The sequence below is a fragment of the Apis laboriosa genome, unplaced genomic scaffold (genome assembly GCF_014066325.1).
Source record: "Apis laboriosa isolate Shangri-la unplaced genomic scaffold, ASM1406632v1 scaffold68_cov148, whole genome shotgun sequence".
Classification (NCBI taxonomy): domain Eukaryota; kingdom Metazoa; phylum Arthropoda; class Insecta; order Hymenoptera; family Apidae; genus Apis; species Apis laboriosa.
Genome location: NW_025224135.1, coordinates 5701668 through 5724787, shown reverse-complemented (window position 1 = coordinate 5724787; position 23120 = coordinate 5701668). Strand labels below are relative to the sequence as shown.

Genomic DNA, 23120 nt, shown 5'->3' with positions numbered 1-23120 from the left:
GTCATATATTTTTAAAATAGAAGTAAATAGTTTATATTTTTAAATATAATAATCTGTCTTGACATTTTTTAAAAAAATACAAATCGTACAAAAGTACATATTTATATTGAAAAATCAATAGTTTAAAAGATATTATAATTTTAATTGTGTCAAACTTTGTTACATGAAAGCATGGAAAGCATGAATAATAAAGTATCACTTCACATATTCATTATTTTGCTTATTTTATTCCTTATTTTTATTATTTTCATTATTTTGCAAATTTTAAATTAGAATATTTTTTAATGATTTTTAATTACAGCATAAATAGATTTTTTAATAAAGAATGTTGATCGATTATTTAAAAATTAATTATTCAAAATTACATGATTTCATAAGACTTCAATATTATATATGTTATATATTATAAAAATAATCATATGATTTCTATCTAATCATATACAAAAAACTAATAATATCATGTCTTTTTTAAAACTATTTTTATTTGAAACATTTTTTTATAAATATAATATAGTTTGTCAGTAATTTGTATAATTTATTTTATAACTGGATATTCTATGTAAATTATCATTGAAACTAAAAATTTTAACTTTTAAAATATATTCCTAGAATTTTAATTATTATTCGTTATTAAAATATGAAACATATATAAAAATATTGTTTGTTTGATTTTTGCAAATACGAATATTGAATTATTTTAAATAAATAATAAATAATTATAAAATTATATTTAGCTATTATGAATATATCGGAAAGTTTTATATTTTGTACAAAAAACTAATATTTTTGTAGATATTTTAATAATTATAATAAGTAAAGCGAAATTAAAAATTTTATTAAATTTTAATTTGGATATTCAAATTTTAAAAAAATTTTTTCATTTTGAAAAAAATTCAAGTTTTAATTATCAATAATGCAAAAATTATTTACATGCATTTTTATTACATTTTTTATTTAATTCAATTGATGAAATCACCAATAAAATTCAAATTTTATTAAAATTTTATTAAAAATAAAATTATTTTTTAATAATTAATATATTTTATAAATACGATAATTCAAAGCTATCTTATGTATATATAACTATAAATAAAACATTACGTATTATTTTGAAGTTTATTATATATCCAAACAGTTTTTCTTATGCATATAACTATTAGTTACGTATAGTATGATATACATTTATAAGTATATGTATGACGCTTAATAGAAAACTGTAATTAAAATATCAATGTCAAAATTAAAATATATTATATCAACACAATGACAGCGAATTATTATTTTGCAATTGTCGGACATACGGACAATCCTTTATTTGAAATTGAGTTCAATAATTCTGGGAAAGATACAAAGGTTCATTTTTTTAAAGGTTATGTTTAAACAGTATATAATTAACAAGAATAACACTTATATTTTTGCATTTTTTACAGAAAGAAGATTATACACATTTAAATCAATTTATTGCACATGCTGCTCTAGATCTTGTAGATGAACATACTTGGAAAACAACAAATATGCATTTAAAAGTTGTAGATAAATTTAATCAATGGTTTGTAAGTGCTTTTGTAACTGCAACTCATATACGATTTGTTATGGTACATGATAGTAAAAATGAAGATGGTATAAAAAATTTTTTTAATGAAATGTATGAAATGTATATAAAGGTAAGAAAGATATATTTAAATATTTGATATTTTTATTAAAATTATTTAATAATTATGTTTTATTTCCTTTGTAGTATTCTATGAATCCATTTTATAAATTAAACACACCTATTAAATCTATTGGTTTTGAGAAAAAAGCACAATTATATGGCAGAAAATATTTATCATCCTGAGTATTTATTATCATATTTTATATTTAAAGTTTCTATAATAACAAATCTAACATTATCATTTCGAAATTTAGAAATTTGATCTTTATATGTTTGTAATATGTATTACTTATATACATTATTTATATTCTTAATATTAAATATATATACATATAAAGCAACTTTAAATATAAAAATTTATCATTTAAAAAATTTATATAATATCAAAAGAAAACTGAAAAATGTAATAAAACATTATTAAAAATAATTTTAGTGCATATAGCGCATAAATGTAATTAATTGTCCAAAAAGAATATTGAATTATGATAAATAATATAGAAATTGAGGAAATAAAATTGTCTTTGATAATCAAAATAGATTGATATTAATTATAAAAAAGAATATTACTATACCATTAAATAGAATATTATTTTATATTTAATTAAAGTATTTTTTCTTAGTAAATATTTTTTTTTACTAAGTAATAAAAAACTTTTTTTAATAAATGATGATATAATATTTTTATATAATAGTAATATAATATAAAAAAATTATATATTGTATAAAAAGATTTTTATAAAAAAATAAATATATCTAGAAAGGGATAAAGAGAGTGATTTTAAAATAATACAAAAATTTCAAAAAATTCAAAATATATATTGATTTTTGTAATATTAAATTGATCAAGGAATTATTTTTTATTAAATTTATGATCAAATATGATAATAAAAGCATTTTATCAAAAAAAATAGAAAACAAAATTTTTATTTTGAGGTTATATTATAAAAATATTTATATGTAATTCATATAGTCTATAAACTTGAAATATAATCATAATATTTGCAAAATTTGATATCTTAAAAAAAGATATCTTATTTAAAATTTAAAATAAAATTTTTATATTCTTTAGTAATTTATTTTTTATTCCTATTAAAATTAAAAACCCTATACAAGACCGGCTATATACATAAATGTATATCTATATAAGTATACAAATTTCATAATGAAAAATATTCAAATAAAAAAAATTCAATGATAAACTATGCTTAAGGATATATATGTATGTATAATACACATGAGAATTTTTATTTATTTAATATTTAATATAATAAAGATCATATTTTTTGTATTATAAAAAGTATTTTTTACTTTTTTATTTTAGAAAGATGTTGGACATTATATACATTCCAAATTACATATATAAATAAATCAAAATATAAAATATATATTCTGTTCAAAATTAAATATTTTGTATCTTTTAATTAACACAATCGTGTTAATGTTAAAGATATTATTCTTTATAATATTTTTGAATTCATTAAGTATTTATATATTATCTATAAATTTTTATAATTTAAATTTAGAAATTTAGAATAATTATAATTTAAATTTAGAAATTATAGAATAAGAAAACATTAATGTACATAATTAATACTTCTTTTTAAATATATTTTTTAAATATATTATTAAATTTTTATATATATAATTATTATTTTTTATATTATTCTTATTTAATAATTTAATTAAATATTTTTATATTTTAAAATATTTAATTTTTTTCTTTAAGGAGTGGGTCAATTAATTTAAATTGTTAAGAATCATAATGTTTTTCATATATTCCATATATTTGATATTTTTATTATTATTCCTGAATAAGACTAATGTAAATGGTATAGGTAAGTTATATATAATAATAATTTTTTCTCACATGAAAATACAAAATATAAATGAAATATATTTATTTACAGATCCCAATGAAATAGTTATCGTAATATTAGATCAAAAAGAAGGCTATCATATAGCACATGCTAAAATGTTAGAAAAAAACATTTTTGAACAAGCAGATTCTCTTGACAAAGTATATTTACAATATTAAATATTGCTATATATTTAAAAATTATTATTCTATAATGTTAAAATATAGTAATTAATTTTTTCATTAGGATCCTCCCAAAATTGTTTTATCTCACAAATTAAATATTAATGGATCTTGGACAATAATACCACTTCTAAATTATTTATCAAATACATATACTACTTCAAAATGGTTTTTTTTTTGTCTAGAGAATACTGTAATTAGATTAAATAAACTATTAAATATTCTTTCCAAATTCAAAGAAAATAAAGTATGTATTTCTATTATTATTAAAAAATATATTCACAATTATATGTTTGTTAATAAATGTTTGTTTTAGAATATATGGATTGGTCATGCATTATATGATCATGAACCAACTATCATACATCATTTTGCAGAACATAATAAGAAATTTAAATATCCACACATAGCTTCAGGTTTTGCAATAACATCAATTTTGTTAACAAAGTATTAAAAAAATTTAAACATATAACTCAATTTTGTTAAGAAGATTTTATTTCAAAATATAATTTTATTTAATTTATATAAATTTTATTATTTCTCATTATAAATTTTATTTTTTTAGTTTAGTACATAAAATTATTAAAGATGAAGGACCTAAGGATGATTTTTCAATTGATGCATCATATGAATTTGCATCTTTCGTTTTAAAGATTGATAAAGGAATACGATTAATACATGTACCTCAAATATGTGTCATATCTAGTTCTGAATGTGCTACATATCCAAGATTTTTTCATCCATGTGTAAGTGTATATTATTTATATTATTTGTATTATTTTGTTTTATTGTATTGTATTCTATTATATTATTATTATATTTTTCTTTGTACTTATATAATTTTAAATAATAAAGGATTCATCTATAACTTCTAAAAATATATACTTTGCTGTAAAAACTTGTGCAAAATTTCATATTGAAAGAATTCCTATAATTAAAAAAACATGGGCAAAGTATGCTATAAATATTGGTTACTTTAGTGATATTGCTGGTATGATCATTTTTCTTATATAATTAATTAATTAATTACTATATATATATTAAATATTAGTAAAGTAGCAGTATGTTTTTTTTAGTATAGATAAATATCTAACTGATGCTTTTATTGTATCAAATACAACACAAGGACATTGTGCAAAGACCTATAATATTTTAGTTGAAGCAAGTAAAATTTTAAAAAAAAAAAATCTAAATTGGTTAATTATTAGTGATGATGATACACTTTTTAGGTATATATTTCTGTTTGTTACATATAATATATTATGTATAATGTAAAATATAAGAAATATTAATATAATATTATTTAAAGCGTGGCACGTTTAATACGTTTATTAACATGCTACAATCCAAACATTCCACTTGCTATTGGAGAACGATATGGTTTTCAATTATGGAACAGTTTTCATGGATATGAATACTTAACCGGTGGAGCTGGTGTTGCCTTATCTGCGCCTTTAGTACATGAAATGATAAAATTGGGTAAATGTGATTGTCCATCACCTACAACTCCTGACGACATGTATCTTTTTGGTATATGTCTAGCACGAGTTGGAATACAACCTATACATTCATCAATGTTTCATCAAGTATGTTATGTAAAATTATTTATTTTTAATATTAGAAAGATTTATTTTAGAAGATTTTTAAATATAATTTCTAATTTATATACGGATATAAAAATATATTAAAAATAAAATCCAAAGTCTTTCAACAGTTAAATTAATGGTTTTAAATATATATTATATGGAATATGTATAGCATGTATTAATAAGATATTAATAAGATTTAAAAATTTGCATTCTTGATACATGCACTTATACATAATTTACAATTTTGTATTAGAAAATATAATTAAAAAAAAATAATATGCGAAATTTTTCTTAGAATCTTGAAATATCATATGAATTATACATATATATATGATATAAAAATATATATAAATTAATATTATATGTAGAAACATAAAATATTTTATTTATAAGTTACACAAAGAAAACAAATTGAAAAATTTATTCATATTCTATCTCATAGATATTTAGATTCAGATGTTAAAGGACTAATAATATATTTCTTCTCAAACAATATCTCTTTGTCTTCTCAAACAATATCTTTTCTTTGATTTATTTATTTATTTTTTTTTTGTTTAATTTATGTATAAAATACTTTGTCAATATTTTATAAAAAAAAAATGTAGAGATTTCATATAAAATTATTTATTTTTATGATGTTTAAAAATATTCTAAATGTTCCAAAATAAGAAATTCGCAAGAATTATTTAGAAAATATAATTAATATTAAAAAAAAATAATATAGCAAAATAAAAAAATTTTTTGTTATTAACTAAGAAAATAATTAATAAAATTTGTATTAATTTATTTAAATATATTATTTAATTATTAATTTAGAAGATATATAATTTTAAATATTATTTACATGAAGATAAGTATAATTTTAAAATATAATGTTTTTATTATAGGCACGACCTATAGATTATGCTACCGCATATCTTGCTTCACAAGATCCCATATCATTCCATAAATTTTGGATGATTGATCCTCAACTAGTTTATGATGAATGGTTTGCAGAAGCGGACGAATCATTAATTACAGTTAAAAAACATATGGAATTATAATATTATTATAATTTACATTTAGTTCATAAATATTTATTAATGATAAAAAAAAATTAGTTATATTTTATATGTAATATTATAATATGTTAGTATCAAAATTTTTATTTAAAAAAATATATTTATTATACTTATTGTGCACAATAATTCATAATTAACCAGAAACAAAAAGATTTATATACAATAAAAAATAAGTTGAAAATATATTTTTTCGAAAACTAATTTTTAAATGAAAAAAAAAACTTATTTTATATTTTTTCTTATCATTACATATTAAATTATCTTTTATCGATAATTTATTCGTATCTAATTAGGAAATAGTCAACTTTTTATTTGTATTTAAAAAGTTTTCAAACTTAATTTATTTGAAAATGAAATTTCATTTTATATTTTATTAAAAATTTTATTCTATTTTCGATTAATTTTTTTATATTTATTATTTGATTGTACCAATTATAGGACATCTTATATATAATTTAAATTATAGATATAATGAATTTTTTCGATTTATTTAGAAATATTTTTAAAATAAAATTAATTGAATATAAATAGATTTTGTATAAATTTTATAATAAATTTTTATTGTCCGGAAATGTATAATTTTCATAATAGAAAATATTAAAAATATAACAACAAAATTAATTACATGCTATATACATATCATAATTTTGATCGTATTATTTCTCTCCACCATGATGGTCGTTCGAAGTTTTCTTTATGCTTGAATATTTCTTCTTTAATATGTTTGTATACCTGTATACACATATATAGAAAATAAAATTGGAATATTATAGATTGGACTCTAAAAATAAAATAAACATACTTGACCATCAGCCATTCCTAATGGAGACTTTAAGATAAAATCCGGCGGTGCTAAAACATCAACTAACGCTACTGCTTCTCGAACTAATTGCTTACATAAAATTATGATGCCTTCTCGTAATAATCTATCCATATTACTTTTAGTCGATGCATAACCACCAGCGTAAAAGTCTCCTAATCTTTTTTCTAAAATAACTGCTCCATAAAGCGAGCATAATTTTGTCAATATATTACGTTCTTCTGATCTCCACAAAGGATTTTGTATACATTCTATAAAATACTTCATTATCACATGCTATATAAAAATATTAACAAAATTAATTTAATAATTCAATAATTATTTTGCAATATTAAAAATAAAATATTACCTGTCCGTATAATATAGATAATGTTTGTGCAAAAAATACTTGTGTATTATTTCTTATATCAAAATCATCACAACCTTTGCGTTTTAAGTTTTGTGTTTGTTCATATGTTCTTTTTAAATAATAACATAATAACCATGTAAAGGATAAAAATAAATCTGTAAAAAGTAAGTGTGAAATAAAATCATAAATCATAAATTTTGAATTTTATTTAAATTATCTTCATACTTTCTGGTTTTAATATATCATCGACCGTTGTATAAGAAAATTTTTGTATTAAAATATTATTAGCATCTTTCATGAAATCTGCCGTTTTTAATGGAGAATTTATAGATTTTCCACTGAGTACATTTGACCATTGGTTTAATAACCAATTGCTTGCTTGCTGAATTAGTACATTATTTTCGCCCTCAAATGTACAAGTTACATCATTCTCAGCTCTTAGATCACCCAAACGAGAAACTAATAATTGAAAATAAAAATTAAATAATACAAAAATGAAATAAAAATTGTTTCATTATAATTAAAGCATACTTTTAAGATAACCGTGTCCTCCACAAGATTCTCTACAATCCTGAATAATATCCCGACTAGTCCATGAACACACGGGCTTCGTTGCAGAAGATAGTGCATGTATTTCCATACCTTCACTATCGATATTATCTTGATTTTTTGCATTTATTGTAATAAGTTTCAAATTAAATTCGAACATTTGATTTACAAATGCAACAGAAAATATTTTTATAGCATATGTTGCTGCCAAGTGAGGAAACAATCGCCATTGCTACATGTTTATGTTAAATTTTAATTGTACAACAATTTTATATTTGGTAGATTTTCATTCGACTCATTTAAATACCTGCGCTTGATATTCTATAACTGGCCATTCCTCAAATTCCGATGGTCCGAATTGTTTCCTTACGGCACAATATCGTATAGCAATGGTTATTGCAACAGATGTAAAGTTTGAGCATAATGATGTAATGGTAATACGTCCCGAAGATAATGCACCCAAGGATGCACCTACGCAAATTCAAATGTACTATTAGTATTCGAACTATTGAAATCGAATTAAAAATATTATAAAATTTTTTTAAATTCTCACCAAATCGTTTACTTTTATCCTTTACAGATGCTGTATAATTTCCATCTTCGGTAACATTTGCTGTTTTATTTAATAAACATGTTCGAGAAATGTAATAATTATGAAACATCATAAATCCATTGTCTACTCCATTTAACGCAATTTTTTCACCCATGTCTCCAACATTTATATTTGGGTAAGGTATATGAGTATTTGGATCTCTAATGGGTACAATAAATGTATGAAGTCCATGATTTTGTTTATCTGGTGTAATTAATTGAGCAAATACAATAGCATGAGTTGCAGTTTTTCCTAAAAAAGACATAAATCTTTATTTTATTTTATTTAAGAATTTTAATTTATAATTTATAAAGTGTATATTTTTTACTACATTACCTAAACCACCAACCCAACATTTTGCAGCTTCAAAGTCAGGAGTATTCAAGACAAAACTCTTCGATTTCACATCATACGTAGCTGTAGTTCTTATTCCTTTCGCATTCGTTCCATGCGATATTTCCGTCAGTGCAAAACAACATGTGTACTAAAAAATTATATTATATCAATAATGTTTCTATATAAAATATTTTAAAATTCTTAATAGAAATTCAAATTATAACTAAAATACAATTTTATATATTTTTAATTGTGTTGATTGAATCCTTTATTAAAATCGATATATAAATTTTAAAACTTTAAACAATAAAATATTTAAAAATATAAAACATGTCTCAAAATGCTTACTTGTCCGTTTTGAATTTTTGTTACCGTGTCATAATGATCTTGTGTGCCTAAAGCAAGAATTGTAATTGGAACCATACCATCCATCACACCCATTTTTATCGGTATAGAAGCTTCATATTGATATATTATAGTAAACCAATGTCTATGGATTAATGGATTCTGTAGAAAAATTATAGGTGACTTATATAAGTAAAAGTTAATTGTTTCTTTTTTTCTATTTTTCATTGTTAATAATATATACTGCAATATTGTTATCCTTTAATGCTCGAACACGAGCATTACAAAGTTTTCGTTGTTCATCTAATGTATCACAGACATGGTTTTGAAATATTGGTGACGTTTTTATAAAATCCCACAAAGTTTTCTGAAATGATAAAAATATTTGAAAAGCACTATTTATATCTTTCTTATATGAAAATTCAAAGATAAATTATTAAATATATTACTATAATAAAATTTCTTCCTAAATACCTGAAACTTTACAAAATCCTCTCCTTCTAAGTTGAATTTCAATAATTTCCAATCGAAAGTTGCACATTTTCTATAAGGATCTAAAGGTCCTTTTGGTAAGTCAGCTATTATATCCTTCATTTTAACTTTTTAATTAAAATACCTATATGATAAAAGAATGATTCAACACTGTTTTATTTATTAACATGTCACCATGATAAAGAAGCGACATAAATTTTTGCGGATGCTATATAATTCATGAATAATATCAATAAATTCGTGCAAAAATATTTAATAGTATCGATACATTATTATTAATATAATATAAACGTATACACAATTTTACAATCTTACAATTATTTTTTTATTAACATAGAACAAGAGAAATTTTTTTTTTATAGTAAAGAATATATCATTTAATCGTTTCAATTTAAAATTATGAATCTTATTTTTACAGAAAATTTTTATTATTCTATAAGATACTTAAATTTTTGTAATTCAATGTTTTATTCTAAATTAAAAGATATTCAAATTATAACCGAAAATATATTAACAAGCATATCAAATTTAGAAATAAACGAGAATGAAAATAATACAAAAAAATACTAGAATAGATAAGATAAAAAGATTTAACATATATAATGTTAATAATGTTTAAATATATTTCTAAAATCTGCAACTTATCTTCACTCTTCTCTCGCTATTCATTATTAATGTTTCAAGTTTCAACCTGACACAATTCGATAAAGTAAGAGAATAGACATAATTAGAGCAAGCGAGATACATAAATGCAAAACGTAAAGTAGTTAAAAAGAATGCCACGAAAAAAAACTAATATTGCAATAAAGAAAATTTTTATAATTTATACTTTTTTAAAGATAACATAATGGATTGTCAAGATTCTTTCGATTAAATGAAGGAAATTAATATGACAATATGAAAATACGACGTAAATCGAATTAGTTTTTGTAATTAATAATTAACAATCAATTAACAAATATCTATATTTATAGTTATCTATAATATAACATAATTATTAATAAATTTGAATTCATTTATAATCGAAAGAAAATCAATAATCCATTAATATTATTTTCAATAATTACATTTTTCTTTTCTTCAAATAGTAAGTATATGAAAAAAATAAAAGAAAAAAAAGTTTTATCGTTTTATGATTTACATTTCATTTACAATATGTGACATTTAAGTTTTTAAATAAAATGTTACATATTTTGTTGTATCGCATAAAGCTCTATATCGAAACGATTTCAATTATTTAAGATGCAATAATCTTGAAAATTATATATAAAGCAAAGAATAAAAGAAATAATTAAATATTTAATAATATATTTTTCATTAACTTTCGTTGTTTTATTGTTTTTTTTTATATTTTGTTTTCATATCATTATATTTTGTTTAAATATTCTGCCTAATGTTTAGATTGATGCATTTTTATTTTGCTCTATTGAATATATATTGTATAAATATATTCATTGAATGTTATTAGTAGAAATAAACATTACAATATAAAAATTAATTATGAATTTTGAAATGTTGTTCAATTCTATGAATAAGATATACGAAAATGATAATGATAAAAAATTATTTTTATCATAATCGATTTTGTATGACTTTAAAAATTATAATTTTAAATATGGTTGAATTTGTTTTTCATGCAAAATATATAACAAAATATTTATATTTATTTTTCGAAAAAAATTCAAACAAAAAATTGACATATACACATCGATATTATAAAAATTATATAAAAAATAATAAAATTTTTTTTTATTTTATCTATATACTTACCATTTGCAAAAATAATCATGGATACTAATTTTATAAACACTCTTTATATTATTATATATTTAAATATGTATTATTTAAATATGAATTTATTATTATTATTATTTTGTTATATTTTCTTATAAACAAAAATTTCTAATTAATAAAGTTTACGTTTGCATTAAGAAATATAATACATATAATACAATTTTTTCACAAAAAACAAGTAGAAATTGTCGAAAATTCATCGAAAAACTTAATATATTTTGCGAACGTTGATTTATATCGTAATAGAGGCCTACTTGTATATTAATAATATGTAAAATATGATTTCATTAACTTTCAAATGGGAAATATCAATTAAGTTGGTCGAAGAATTCGCAAAAATTCTCGATTAAATTAAACGATAAATAAATTTTTAAGGAATGAAAAAATTATTATATATATAGAACATTATATACATAATACTTAATTTATTCAGTAATGAATATCAGTTACATTGTAATAATAAATATTGTATTAATATAACTTAAAAATAATCAATATAATTAAAAAAAATTCTTTCATGAAAAAATAATAGATTAAGTAGATTAAAATTACATAGTTTAATGATATATATATATATATATTTAGAGATATTTACATTTAAATTTTATAATTAATTTATATGAATTTAATACAAATAATTAATCATATATATAATTAAGTAAAAAATATTTTATATTATTAGAAAAAATTGTTATAATACAAATTACAACTATAGCTACTATAGTCTACTGTAACTATATATTGTGTACATGTACAATTACACAATTGCTTTTTGACTTAAAATAAAAATAAACTGAATCCACCGTGACCTTATTCAAAATTGCCGTTTACTAACTTGCATTTGCATTATCGATTGCATTGCTTATCCAAGTTAATTCCCTAGTAAATGAGATCTCTAAATATTTGATTTCTTGTGATCGAAAAAGCAAATTAAAAAGACTGATTGAGTTAAATCAGCATTTCCATTTTGATAGTAGAATCGTCAAGCAATGTTACTTGTTACGTTGTTTCTTCAAATCATACTAGTATCCAGTAAAAGGTATTGATATTTTAATTAATTTTTATTTAATTTAATTTCAATTTAAATTAATTAATTTGTAATTTGTGAATATAATTGAAAAATAATTAATCATTAAATATTAATAAAAATGCATAGAGTATTTTATAAATTACATCAATGCGAGAATAATGAAGCAAATTTAAAATCTCTTGCTGAAGAAATCGTGGAGGAAATTATTGAACAAACAAATTGCATTATTTTTGTTACGGATTCGATTTATCAAAATCTTATAGATATTCAAAATATTAAAGGTTCTTCAAATGTATCAAAATATGAGGTAATATAAATATTCAAATTTATTTTTAGTTATTTTCATATAATTATTCATAATATGTATTGCAGATCTTATTACATGATAACGAACAATTTTCACGGCCAAGACGACGAATACAAAGAATTTTAGTCGACGGTAGAACAGTTGACTGTAACGCATATATTATGCTAATCAGTAATGGTTATTTGACAGCAGAATTTTTACAATATACAGAAAGGTAAATATATAAATAAAATTATAATAAATAAATATTATTTGAAATATTGTTAAAATAATTTTATGCAATTTTTTTTGCAAATTTTATATAAAAATATGTATATATTATATTGTATTCATTTTCATTGTAAATTCTAATTTTTTTTTCTGATTATTTTTAAGTGATTGAAAAATATATTTGAATAATATGATATTCGAAAATTTTGCGAACTTTCTAATATAAGTTAAATCTATAAACTTGATTAAATTATATTTCTGTCTCAGACAAATCCAATAGAAAATCTCATAAATTAAAACATTATTTTGAAACAACCTCTATTATCTTATGTAAACATATTTTTTTTTTAAATATAACCATATGATTTTTTTTGTATAAATTGATTTTTTGAATTATTTTTATATTATACGATATTTCATTTTTGAAAATTTAAAATAAGTATTCAAATTCAATATTATCTTTTAAACATTTTTTATTATTTTTTTGAAACTTTTTGAAATTATATTATTTAGTTGTTCAGTAATTAACATTGAATAATTGTGTCATTGCAATGCTTTTTAAATTATTATATAATTACATATAAGTTGATGATAAGAATAAATGTAAAAAAAAAAAGAAAATTAAGAAATTATTTTAAAAATTTATCAATAGCGTGTTATTTACATTACGAATATTTTTAATATACATAATTATAACAAAGTGTTAGATGTATAATTTGAAATGGCATATATCTCTAATTAAATAATTAAATTTAAATTTGAATAAATAAATTGAAATTTTTCTTTATATTTTGAGTTCAAATAATTATTTACAATAATATACACTCTTTTATTTGTTTATGATGTATTAAACAATATCTTCTATCTATATATTATATACCTACCGTATATTCAATTTCACGAAGTGATATATCATCTGAATAAAATTTAATTATAATTTTTTTATTCTTCTGTTGTGATTTTTTCACTTTTTGCACTAATTGATATTAATTATCTTCTTATTTTTTTTTCAATATACTAGCGAATAAATAAAATATTAAAAATAAATAATATGGAACAACGGAACGTAATAATAGGAAACATTCAACTAAACATTGCTTATACTTGCATTATATTTTTTTACAAATATATGTATTAATATATATTAATGTATGCTAATAATATGTATTTTAAACATTATATTTCTTCAACTATGAATTTATACATTATTATATGATTTATGTAATTATAATTATCATAAATATATTAACATTAACAATTTTTATCAATTTTAATTTATTTATTTTACTTTTTCATTCATATTCATATATTTTATGCTTTATTCATAAATTTTATATTTCAAATATTAAAATCTAAAATATCTCTAATTTTTTATTTTCAGAGAACGTCTAATTAATACTCATGGTTTATTTTTATTGTTATATGATTTACGTTTATTCCAATTAAATTTGTATTATCTTTGGAAAAAAATAATTAATGTAGTTTTTATCCGTCAATATAATGCATACAAACATCGTTCTGGTGAAATATCATTCAAAGAAAAAATTGATTTGAATACCGTCTATTTTCCTCCTCGTAAAAGAAAGCTTACTGCGACAAAATATATAGATACGTGGTATCAAGGCAAATTGCGTTATGGTACCAATCATTTTACAGAAAAAACTAATAATTTACAAAAAAGACACTTACAGTTTGTATAAAAAAATTATATATAACTATAATTATACTTATTACTTTTAAAACATTTTAATAACAATTCTGATATATTTTAGAATTGCTGTATTTGAACATATTCCAGCAGTAACAGAAAAATCAAAATTATATTATAATAAACAACCAAATAACATAATACAAGGTTTAGGAATAGAATTTGAAGTATGTATTATATATAAAATATAGTATAAGATATATACATATATATACAAAATAAGATATAAATAAAATAAAGATATAAATAAAATACGTTATTTTATATTTGTATTATTTCATTTTTTCAGTTAATACAGATCATATCAAAAGCAATGAATTTTAAACCAAAATATTATATACATCAAAATATTCCATTGAAACAAAAGGACATTGAAGGAAATAATCAAACTGATACTGGGCTAATAAGCAAAGCCATAGAAGAAAATGCTGCATTTTATTTGGGTGATTTACATTATACATTGCAAAATCTGAATTATCTTGATCTCACTATTCCATATAATATTGAATGTCTTACTTTTTTGACACCAGAATCATTAACTGAAAATTCATGGAAGTTGCTAATACTTCCATTTAAGCAAGTATAAAATGAAAAAAATATAATTCACAATAAATAAATTAAAGAAACATAATTAACAAGTAAATAATATATATATTTTTTGTTTTTAGATTTTACACTTGGATTGCACTTATTCTCACTTTGATTCTAGGAAGTATTATATTTTATTTTTTATCATTATCTTATAAGAAGCACATAAGTTCATATAAAAGTCAAAATACATCTATAAAAAATGAAACAAAGGGATTATACTTATTTACTGAAATAGGAAATAGTATTTTATATACTTATAGTATGTTATTTCAAGTTTCATTGCCACATTTACCAAGCCCTTGGGCTGTACGAATACTAATTGGATGGTGGTGGATTTATAGTATTTTAGTTGCAGTTGCTTATCGAGCTAGCATGACTGCAACTCTAGCAAATCCAGTTGCCAGGTAAAAATTAATAAAATTATTTATTAATAGAATTTATTAATAGAATTAATTCATATATAAATATAATATGCATATAATTTAATTTGTATTTAAATTTTAACAAGCTTATTAATATATTTCATTATAAATATTTAATACTTTAATATTTAATATTTTATATATTGAAATATTTGTATTATATTTTATATTATATTATTTATATAATTTGAATGTAGAGTTACTATTGATACATTAGCACAATTGGCAAAAAGTTCTATGGAAGTTGGGGGATTGAATGAAGAAAGCAAAAATTTTTTCTTGAAATCATCAGATTTCAGCAGCCAAGAAATTGGTAATAAATTTATAATAATTAAACATGAAGATGAAGCTATTGAAAAAGTGGCAAATGGTTCTTTTTGTTATTATGAGAACTCTTATTTACTTCAATATGCCCGTGTGAAACGACAGATATTCGAAAAAGAAAAAAAAAAAAATGAAACTACAAACAATATATCATCAAAACATAATTTACACATTATGGAGGAATGTATTATAAATATGCCAACAGCTCTTGGTATGGAAAAAAATTCACCATTGAAGCCAAAAGTTGATATTTTGGTACATATTCTTTTTTTATAAATTATTATTAAACCATTAAAAAAAGACATCTCATAATAATATGTCTTATGCAATATATGATATGCAATATATGTTCTTAGATAAGGCGCATGATAGAAATTGGATTAGTTCAAAAATGGTTAAATGATGTTATGGAATGGCCAAAAATTATGGAAATAAGACAAGAGGCAGAATCAGAAAAAGCATTAGTTAATCTTCATAAGTTACAAGGTGCATTTTTTGCTATTATTTCTGGTTATTTATTAGCTTTTATGATTTTAATAGGTGAAATCTTATATTGGAAATATATTGTATTAAAAGACCCAAAATTTGACAAGTATCATTTAGATATATTTTATAATAGTAATAATAATTCTAAAATATAAATTAACAAATTATAATTATTAATTTTTTAAAAATGTAAAAATATATTAATTATATTATAAATAAAATGTATTTTATTATTGTAATATAATTCTAGAAGAATATATTTACAATAAAATTGACTTTTTAAGATATATTTATAAAATTACAATACATATTAAACATTGTATTTAAAAAAAATATATATACATATTGTACATAAAAAATTCAAATAGAAAACATATGGTTATAGATTTTAATTTATGTATTATTAAAGTATTAATATATTAAAAGTAAAATATGATAAATATAATGAAAAAATTTATAAATTTTTAATTAAATGTCTATAGTATTACATACCAATATTATAACAAAGAAGGTTCAATATTCTTCCTCTCTTTGTTACACAAGCACTTGTTCTTACCTATTCATTGAATTGCTCTCTCTCTCTCTCTCTCTCTCTCTCTCTCTCTCTTCTCTTTCTCTCTCTCTCTTTCTCAATACTTCTCTTTCATTTTCTTCTTCATTCGTTATATATTATATATTTCTATCATTAATCTTAATCTTTATTTTTATTTATTTTTTTTCATTCACTTATATTATTATCATTATTTAAACTTATCTTTTATCAATTTATTAAGAAATATATTTATATTTATTTTTTCTTTTTTCCATTCATGTTTTTATTTTTTTTTTTATAATATAAACATTTTTTTTTTAATATGTATATTTAAATACAAATATATATGATATATATAGATATTATATAATAATGAAGTTTTGTAAAAAGTTTTGTATTTTAGAGAATATTTACTTCTATAAATATGAATCTATAAAAATTTATTATACATGTTATTTGAAATGAGATGTATTTTGACGTATTTATTATATTTATACATTAATTAATAAATAAATTACAAATTAATAATCCATTCTTCATTTATATAAATTCAAAATACTTAATAGAAATTAGAAAATTTCTCAATTTAATAAAATTTCAAGAAGTAATTATAAATATGGACATAAACATTGAAATTGAAATATTCATTGTTCAATTTTATCATTTAGCATGAAAATATTATCAAATTCTATAAAATTATAAAATAAAAAATAAATTAGGTTATTAATTGATAATAATACAAATATATAAATCAATAACATATTTTCTTTATCTGTTTCATTATAATAGGTTAATAGTACTTTATCTGTTTCATTACAATAGGTTAATAAACTTAATAAATAAAAATGACATCAGTAACAGAAAATACAAAGGACAAGGGACAAGAAGATCCAATTAGATGTATATTTTTTTCGGAATTTCATCATATTGTGGGTCCAATGATTACTTGTCAGGTTAACAGATGCTACATATAATCTATAATTTTAAATATTATTTGGGTATTTTTTTTTTGTTTTAAATTGTTTTTTTATCCATAATTTTTTAAAATTATTATTTATAATGATATTTTCTTAATTAGGTTCCAGATAATTTTATTTCAAAGGATATATTTGATACTGTCAGTGTTTATATAATACCAAAAGCAAAGTTACAACGCAGTACTATTACAGTGTAAGTTTAATTTAAAAAGTACATAATTATTTGAGTTAAGTCATTAAGTTTATATTTTATTTATATTTTTATTTTTTATATATATTATATATAAAATAATATATTTATATTTATATTTATATTTTACAGAACATTAAAAGATTATAAAATACTAGGATTTCCAGTGAAAATTGATGACAAAAAATATGCAAGAAATGCATTTTATTTTAATTTATGCTTTGTATGTGATGCAGAAGCACGTACTGTGCATTATGAACCTGTTGTAAAAAAAATGTCTGATTTCCTAGTAAGATTTTACATCTAGATAATAATTATTTTTATTAATTTTTTTGAAGTTAACTCAATTTTTTAGATGGCTCTTGAAGAGGAAAATTGTTTTTTATCTGCCTCAGAGGATAAAACAAGGTTAGCAGAAATGCTACAACAGGTAATGCACGATTTGAATTTACATAAGATGTGTACATTAACAGGTAAGTTAAGTAAAATGTGTTATAAACAATAATTTTGAATAAAAATATTATAATATAAAATAAATTAAATAGAATAAATTATTTTAATAGAGGGGACAATGACATCTCACTTGAAAGTTATAAAATTAGCACCTGAACCAAAACCAGTTCTTGATCATCAGGTACCAATATTTTTGGAAGGCCGAGAAACATTTCAAACTGATCAGTGGGATTTAACCACTCAGCAAGTATTGCCATATATAGATGGATTCAATCATGTTGCTCGAATAGCAGCTGAAGCAGATGTAGAAAACAATCTGGTTAAAAGCTGTGTACAGAATCTTATGTAAATATATAAATATAAAATTTTATTTTTTAAAATAAATGTGATATATTTTCAATATTAATATTATTTCAATTTTTAGTTATTATGGTGTTGTAACTTTGATTCCAATATTTCAATATAGCAATGTTTATGCTGCTACTCCAAAATTAAGAGAATTAGCCGAAAATACGAAGTTACAAGAACGATGTATAACTTATACTTCAAAATTTCGTAAGTTCTGTAATAAGTTTATAATAATAAAAAAAAACATTCTACAAAAATTTATTTTTAGCTAGACAACCTGCATATCTTAGAGATATATATCGAATGTATGCAAGTATGACACATGGTAGTAGTATGAGAGATTTATGTCAACGTCTCAATCCTCAGAATTTAAGAATTAATGAAAGACGATTAGTACAATTTGGTCTTATTGAAGGTTTTATTCGTAGAGTATATAAGGTTGGTTAAAACTATTCTTATTTCTTATTCTTTGAAATCCTTATGTCAATTTCAATAATTATTTATCTTTGTTAATTACTAATTACTTAATTACTACATACAATTTTTTTAATTTGTAGTATCCAATATATTTATCAGGTTCTCCTTGTAATGAAGAAACGAAGAACAATCCAGTTTATAAATATTTTACAGGAGCATATAGTCTTGATGAAATTTGCTGCAGTACAGGTCAATCAGCTGCGCAACTTGAAGATATTGTCGAACGCGATCCAAATGTTATTATGTTATGGAAGTAATATTTAAAAAGAATGAAATTTGATTTTTGTAATTTTGATAAATGTAATAAAATTCATTCATATAAGTAGAAATATGATAACACGCAGGATATATTATATATAATTTATAATGAATGATAAATAAATAAGTTATAGTTGCAAAGTTATTGTATATTATTGATCAATCGTTTCACTTCACTGATATACATTTCAGGCACTTTGTTCTTTCTCATTTCATCACATTTTTTATCCATTGTTTCGCGCAATTTTTTCTTACGCATCTCAGCTTCTGTACGAATTGCTAAACCTTCTTCAAACATTCTTTGTCTTGCTTCGATACGTTCTCTTTCTTTATTATTTACCTAATAAAAATATATAATATATAATATAATATAATACAATATATTTATTAATTTTAAATTCTAACATGCACGAGCATATTTAAATTTATTTGTTTTATTATAAAATATATAAAAATATAAATAAATTAACAAACCTGTTTTAGTATTTCGCTTCTATGAATTAATGCTTGTCTCTGTTTCTTTTCAAGTTCTTTTTGTTCTCGACAGAAGGCTTCCCTCTGAACGCGTACAATTTTTTCAAATTCACGTCGTTCCCTTTCAAGTTCAATTGCTTCCATTGTTCGTTTATTATTTATTTGTTTCTCTCTTTCTTTGATAAGTAATTTCTGTGCTTCTGCTTTTTTTAAAGCTTCTTCTTTTTCTTTTTGTCTCCATCGTCTCTCTACTTCTTCTTGAATTCTTGCAGCAGTCAACTCATCGAGTCGTTCCTATAAAAATAAAAAAAATCATTATTAAAATTTAAATAGAATTATACATAAAATTTTTTATTTATTAATATATTATTATATAATTATTTATTAATATAATATTTTAATGTAAATATTTAAATTTAACATTTATGATATGAATATATAAATAATATTTAAAATATAATAAAAATATTTTAAATAAATTTATATATATTATATATAGATTATAAGGACATATATATTTTTGCTCATGTTATAAATAAAAAATAAAATATTAAACATAGTAAAATTTTACTCAAATAAAAACAATAATTCTACTATATATATTTAATAATTTAAAAAAAAATTGTTTTAAATTGTAATATCAAAAGAGAAGTAAGAATTATAACATAAGTTGTAAAATTAAAAATAGAAAGATAATTAAAAAAAAGTAAATAATCATATTTAAAATTAAATTATTATACTTGAATATCTTTTTCTTGCAACTTCTGTGTTGCAAGAGTTTCTTTGGTTTTTTCTTTTTTTAATTTTTCCAATCTTCGTTCTTCTTTCAGTTTTGCTTCTCTTTCATCTTTATAGCGTTGATATTCTTTTATCCTATAAAATAATGTATAATTATATTATATATATACTATATATATATTATACTATAGTAATATTATTAACAGTTAATTAAAAACTTAATAATTTAATATATTCTACCTAAGATCAATGATTTTATTTTCTTGTTCTTCCATAGCTTTTAAGTGTTTCAATTGCTCATTTCCTTCAGCAAGTTGTTGTCGAATTAGTGCGTTTTCAATTTCTTTATTTCGTAGTTTTGAAATTTCTTCTTGTTGCCAATTAATATTGCTTAAATTAATTAATCGACTTTCTTCTTGCTTCTTTTCAAATTCTAATATCCTATTTTCTTCATTTTCTTTTATTTGATCCATTAAACTACTAGCAAATTTTTGTCGTTTTATTGCTTCTTCTTGTTCCTTTCTAATTTCTTCTTTGATTGCCCATCTTCTTTCGTTTTCCATCATATCATTCAGACGTTTTTCTTCTTCCTCCATCTCATGTTTAATTAACTTCTTTTCTTCTACCTGAAAAATTATATACTTAATAAATATTATGCAAAAATTTATACAAATTTAACTATTTAACAAATTTATATAAATAAATCTGTTTGTTATACGAGTATAATAATTATTTCAATAATTTAATAAATATATTTAATTTATCAGAATTTATTATAATATATTTTAATAATTAAATTAGAAAATTATTGCACTTTTTTATCAATTCTTCAAATAAAATTATAAATTTTACCTGGGCATCTCGAATGGCTCGACATTTAGTTTCTAAGATGATTCTATTGCATTTTTGAATTTCTTCCTCCTGTTCAAGTCTCATGTTCTCTGCTCTTTCAAGGACATACTTCGCTCTTCTTCTGGCTTCTTCTTCAATTTCGATCAATTGCGGACATTTTTCTCGAGGCCTTTCTTGATCTAATTTACGAAATTCTTCTTTTCTCTCCATACTCTCTTTTATAAGTCTTTCCTTTTCTTCTTTCTCTGCTTTAAGAACTGCTTCTTGTTCTTCCTTTGTCAAACGACTGTATTTCTGATATTCGTCATACTCTTTTTGTGTCAAAGTTTTTGAAGGTGCCGGTCTTTTTTTCTTCATAGCATGAACTTGTATTTTCATTTTAACTTTAGTTTTTTCCTTACCTAACTAAATATAATAATTTATTATACTATTATTATAATATATACGATCAAAATATTAATTGTAAATTATTATTAATTATTAAAATATTCATAAATACATTATTATTCAAATTCAAATATAACAATTTTTATAATTTATTTTATAATTTATGATATTTTAATTTAATTTTACTTAATTTATTTAATATTAGCATAGTATTTACCTTCTCATCTTCTACTGAATCCCTACATTCTGCAGTTTTCGCACAAGGACTGCGATTTGAACAAACTTGAACTTTAAATTTCGATTTATTTCGATTTGTTGGATTTCCAAATGATTGTGTGTAAGTTGTTTTTGACGCATTATTTCCCACTCTTTGTACCATTTTAAATTTTTAAAATTTCTTTTTTATTTTGTTAAAATAATATCTTCTGTACTTGTTGTTTAAAAAAATTAGAAAAAGATTAATTCTTAAATACTATTAAAGATAATTTCTTGACCAAATATTGATTTATTCTTGTGATTTGATAAAATATGTAAATCTTCTTCACGTTTTTTTCTTTGAACAAATAATTATCACAAAGTATCAATTTGAAATATTCTTGCGGTTTATTTCAATGATTTATAACTGAAGATATTTATGTTATTGTTGCTGTTATAAATGTTGATTAAATAAAAATAGAAATAGATTAATCAGAAAGAATTGATTCCAAGGATTGATATGAAACAAGTTTCTTCATTGT

The 23120-nt window shown here is 20.5% G+C and overlaps 6 protein-coding genes across 7 annotated transcripts; 4 read left to right on the top strand and 2 right to left on the bottom strand.

Moving 5' to 3' along the window:
* The first annotated feature begins 1184 nt into the window (after positions 1 to 1184).
* On the top strand, positions 1185 to 1928 carry LOC122718761 (probable trafficking protein particle complex subunit 2). The gene is made up of 3 exons (XM_043944076.1): positions 1185 to 1353; positions 1431 to 1664; positions 1739 to 1928. Exons 1-3 carry the CDS (start codon positions 1264 to 1266, stop codon positions 1835 to 1837), a joined length of 423 nt encoding a protein of 140 aa, XP_043800011.1. The 5' UTR covers positions 1185 to 1263; the 3' UTR covers positions 1838 to 1928.
* A 900-nt stretch (positions 1929 to 2828) lies between these two features.
* On the top strand, positions 2829 to 6433 carry LOC122718759 (beta-1,3-glucosyltransferase). The gene is made up of 10 exons (XM_043944075.1): positions 2829 to 2873; positions 3381 to 3489; positions 3562 to 3671; positions 3757 to 3939; positions 4009 to 4139; positions 4258 to 4438; positions 4548 to 4683; positions 4774 to 4921; positions 5002 to 5278; positions 6169 to 6433. The coding sequence occupies exons 2-10, from the start codon at positions 3417 to 3419 to the stop codon at positions 6322 to 6324; spliced, it is 1395 nt and encodes a 464-aa protein (XP_043800010.1). The 5' UTR covers positions 2829 to 2873; positions 3381 to 3416; the 3' UTR covers positions 6325 to 6433.
* Positions 6434 to 6890: 457 nt separating this feature from the next.
* On the bottom strand, positions 6891 to 10129 carry LOC122718740 (peroxisomal acyl-coenzyme A oxidase 3-like). 2 transcript variants are annotated; one of them, XM_043944039.1, is made up of 11 exons: positions 9808 to 10126; positions 9578 to 9700; positions 9337 to 9495; positions 8989 to 9136; positions 8614 to 8904; positions 8368 to 8531; positions 8043 to 8292; positions 7737 to 7970; positions 7512 to 7666; positions 7145 to 7438; positions 6891 to 7074 (listed from the first exon to the last, which is right to left on the bottom strand). In XM_043944039.1, exons 1-11 carry the CDS (start codon positions 9925 to 9927, stop codon positions 6982 to 6984), a joined length of 2031 nt encoding a protein of 676 aa, XP_043799974.1. In that variant the 5' UTR covers positions 9928 to 10126; the 3' UTR covers positions 6891 to 6981. The 2 variants fall into 2 exon arrangements, with proteins under 2 accessions (XP_043799974.1, XP_043799975.1); XM_043944040.1 differs by lacking the exon at positions 6891 to 7074 and having other exon boundaries at positions 7226 to 7413; positions 9808 to 10129.
* Positions 10130 to 12385: 2256 nt separating this feature from the next.
* Positions 12386 to 16852, top strand: LOC122718739 (ionotropic receptor 21a-like). The gene is made up of 9 exons (XM_043944038.1): positions 12386 to 12658; positions 12776 to 12956; positions 13022 to 13170; positions 14548 to 14856; positions 14939 to 15041; positions 15164 to 15450; positions 15543 to 15869; positions 16085 to 16466; positions 16568 to 16852. The coding sequence occupies exons 1-9, from the start codon at positions 12609 to 12611 to the stop codon at positions 16850 to 16852; spliced, it is 2073 nt and encodes a 690-aa protein (XP_043799973.1). The 5' UTR covers positions 12386 to 12608.
* Positions 16853 to 17885: 1033 nt separating this feature from the next.
* On the top strand, positions 17886 to 20039 carry LOC122718800 (GATOR complex protein NPRL2). Its single transcript, XM_043944139.1, has 9 exons — positions 17886 to 17948; positions 18052 to 18182; positions 18308 to 18399; positions 18529 to 18685; positions 18752 to 18869; positions 18960 to 19194; positions 19274 to 19404; positions 19466 to 19635; positions 19755 to 20039. The coding sequence occupies exons 2-9, from the start codon at positions 18075 to 18077 to the stop codon at positions 19929 to 19931; spliced, it is 1188 nt and encodes a 395-aa protein (XP_043800074.1). The 5' UTR covers positions 17886 to 17948; positions 18052 to 18074; the 3' UTR covers positions 19932 to 20039.
* Positions 20040 to 20074: 35 nt separating this feature from the next.
* LOC122718855 (cilia- and flagella-associated protein 45-like) lies at positions 20075 to 22374 on the bottom strand. The gene is made up of 5 exons (XM_043944232.1): positions 21997 to 22374; positions 21385 to 21770; positions 21147 to 21279; positions 20407 to 20700; positions 20075 to 20272 (listed from the first exon to the last, which is right to left on the bottom strand). Exons 1-5 carry the CDS (start codon positions 22372 to 22374, stop codon positions 20075 to 20077), a joined length of 1389 nt encoding a protein of 462 aa, XP_043800167.1.
* Between the last annotated feature and the right edge of the window lie 746 nt (positions 22375 to 23120).

Coding starts and splice junctions, on each gene's coding strand:
- LOC122718855 (XM_043944232.1), bottom strand. CDS start 22,374: ATGAAAATACAAGTTCATGCTATGAAGAAAAAAAGACCGGCACCTTCA. Junction 21,771..21,996: donor GAGCCATTCGAGATGCCCAG/GTAAAATTTATA, acceptor ATAATTTTTCAG/GTAGAAGAAAAGAAGTTAAT. Junction 20,701..21,146: donor TGCAAGAAAAAGATATTCAA/GTATAATAATTT, acceptor TTATTTTTATAG/GAACGACTCGATGAGTTGAC.
- LOC122718740 (XM_043944039.1), bottom strand. CDS start 9,927: ATGAAGGATATAATAGCTGACTTACCAAAAGGACCTTTAGATCCTTAT. Junction 8,532..8,613: donor GGATAAAAGTAAACGATTTG/GTGAGAATTTAA, acceptor GAATTTGCGTAG/GTGCATCCTTGGGTGCATTA. Junction 7,439..7,511: donor TATCTATATTATACGGACAG/GTAATATTTTAT, acceptor ATTTTTATATAG/CATGTGATAATGAAGTATTT.
- LOC122718800 (XM_043944139.1), top strand. CDS start 18,075: ATGACATCAGTAACAGAAAATACAAAGGACAAGGGACAAGAAGATCCA. Junction 18,400..18,528: donor CAACGCAGTACTATTACAGT/GTAAGTTTAATT, acceptor TATATTTTACAG/AACATTAAAAGATTATAAAA. Junction 18,870..18,959: donor TAAGATGTGTACATTAACAG/GTAAGTTAAGTA, acceptor TTATTTTAATAG/AGGGGACAATGACATCTCAC.
- LOC122718739 (XM_043944038.1), top strand. CDS start 12,609: ATGTTACTTGTTACGTTGTTTCTTCAAATCATACTAGTATCCAGTAAA. Junction 12,957..13,021: donor CAAATGTATCAAAATATGAG/GTAATATAAATA, acceptor TATGTATTGCAG/ATCTTATTACATGATAACGA. Junction 16,467..16,567: donor AGCCAAAAGTTGATATTTTG/GTACATATTCTT, acceptor ATATGTTCTTAG/ATAAGGCGCATGATAGAAAT.
- LOC122718761 (XM_043944076.1), top strand. CDS start 1,264: ATGACAGCGAATTATTATTTTGCAATTGTCGGACATACGGACAATCCT. Junction 1,354..1,430: donor ATTCTGGGAAAGATACAAAG/GTTCATTTTTTT, acceptor CATTTTTTACAG/AAAGAAGATTATACACATTT. Junction 1,665..1,738: donor TGTATGAAATGTATATAAAG/GTAAGAAAGATA, acceptor TTTCCTTTGTAG/TATTCTATGAATCCATTTTA.
- LOC122718759 (XM_043944075.1), top strand. CDS start 3,417: ATGTTTTTCATATATTCCATATATTTGATATTTTTATTATTATTCCTG. Junction 3,940..4,008: donor CCAAATTCAAAGAAAATAAA/GTATGTATTTCT, acceptor TGTTTGTTTTAG/AATATATGGATTGGTCATGC. Junction 4,922..5,001: donor GATGATGATACACTTTTTAG/GTATATATTTCT, acceptor TATTATTTAAAG/CGTGGCACGTTTAATACGTT.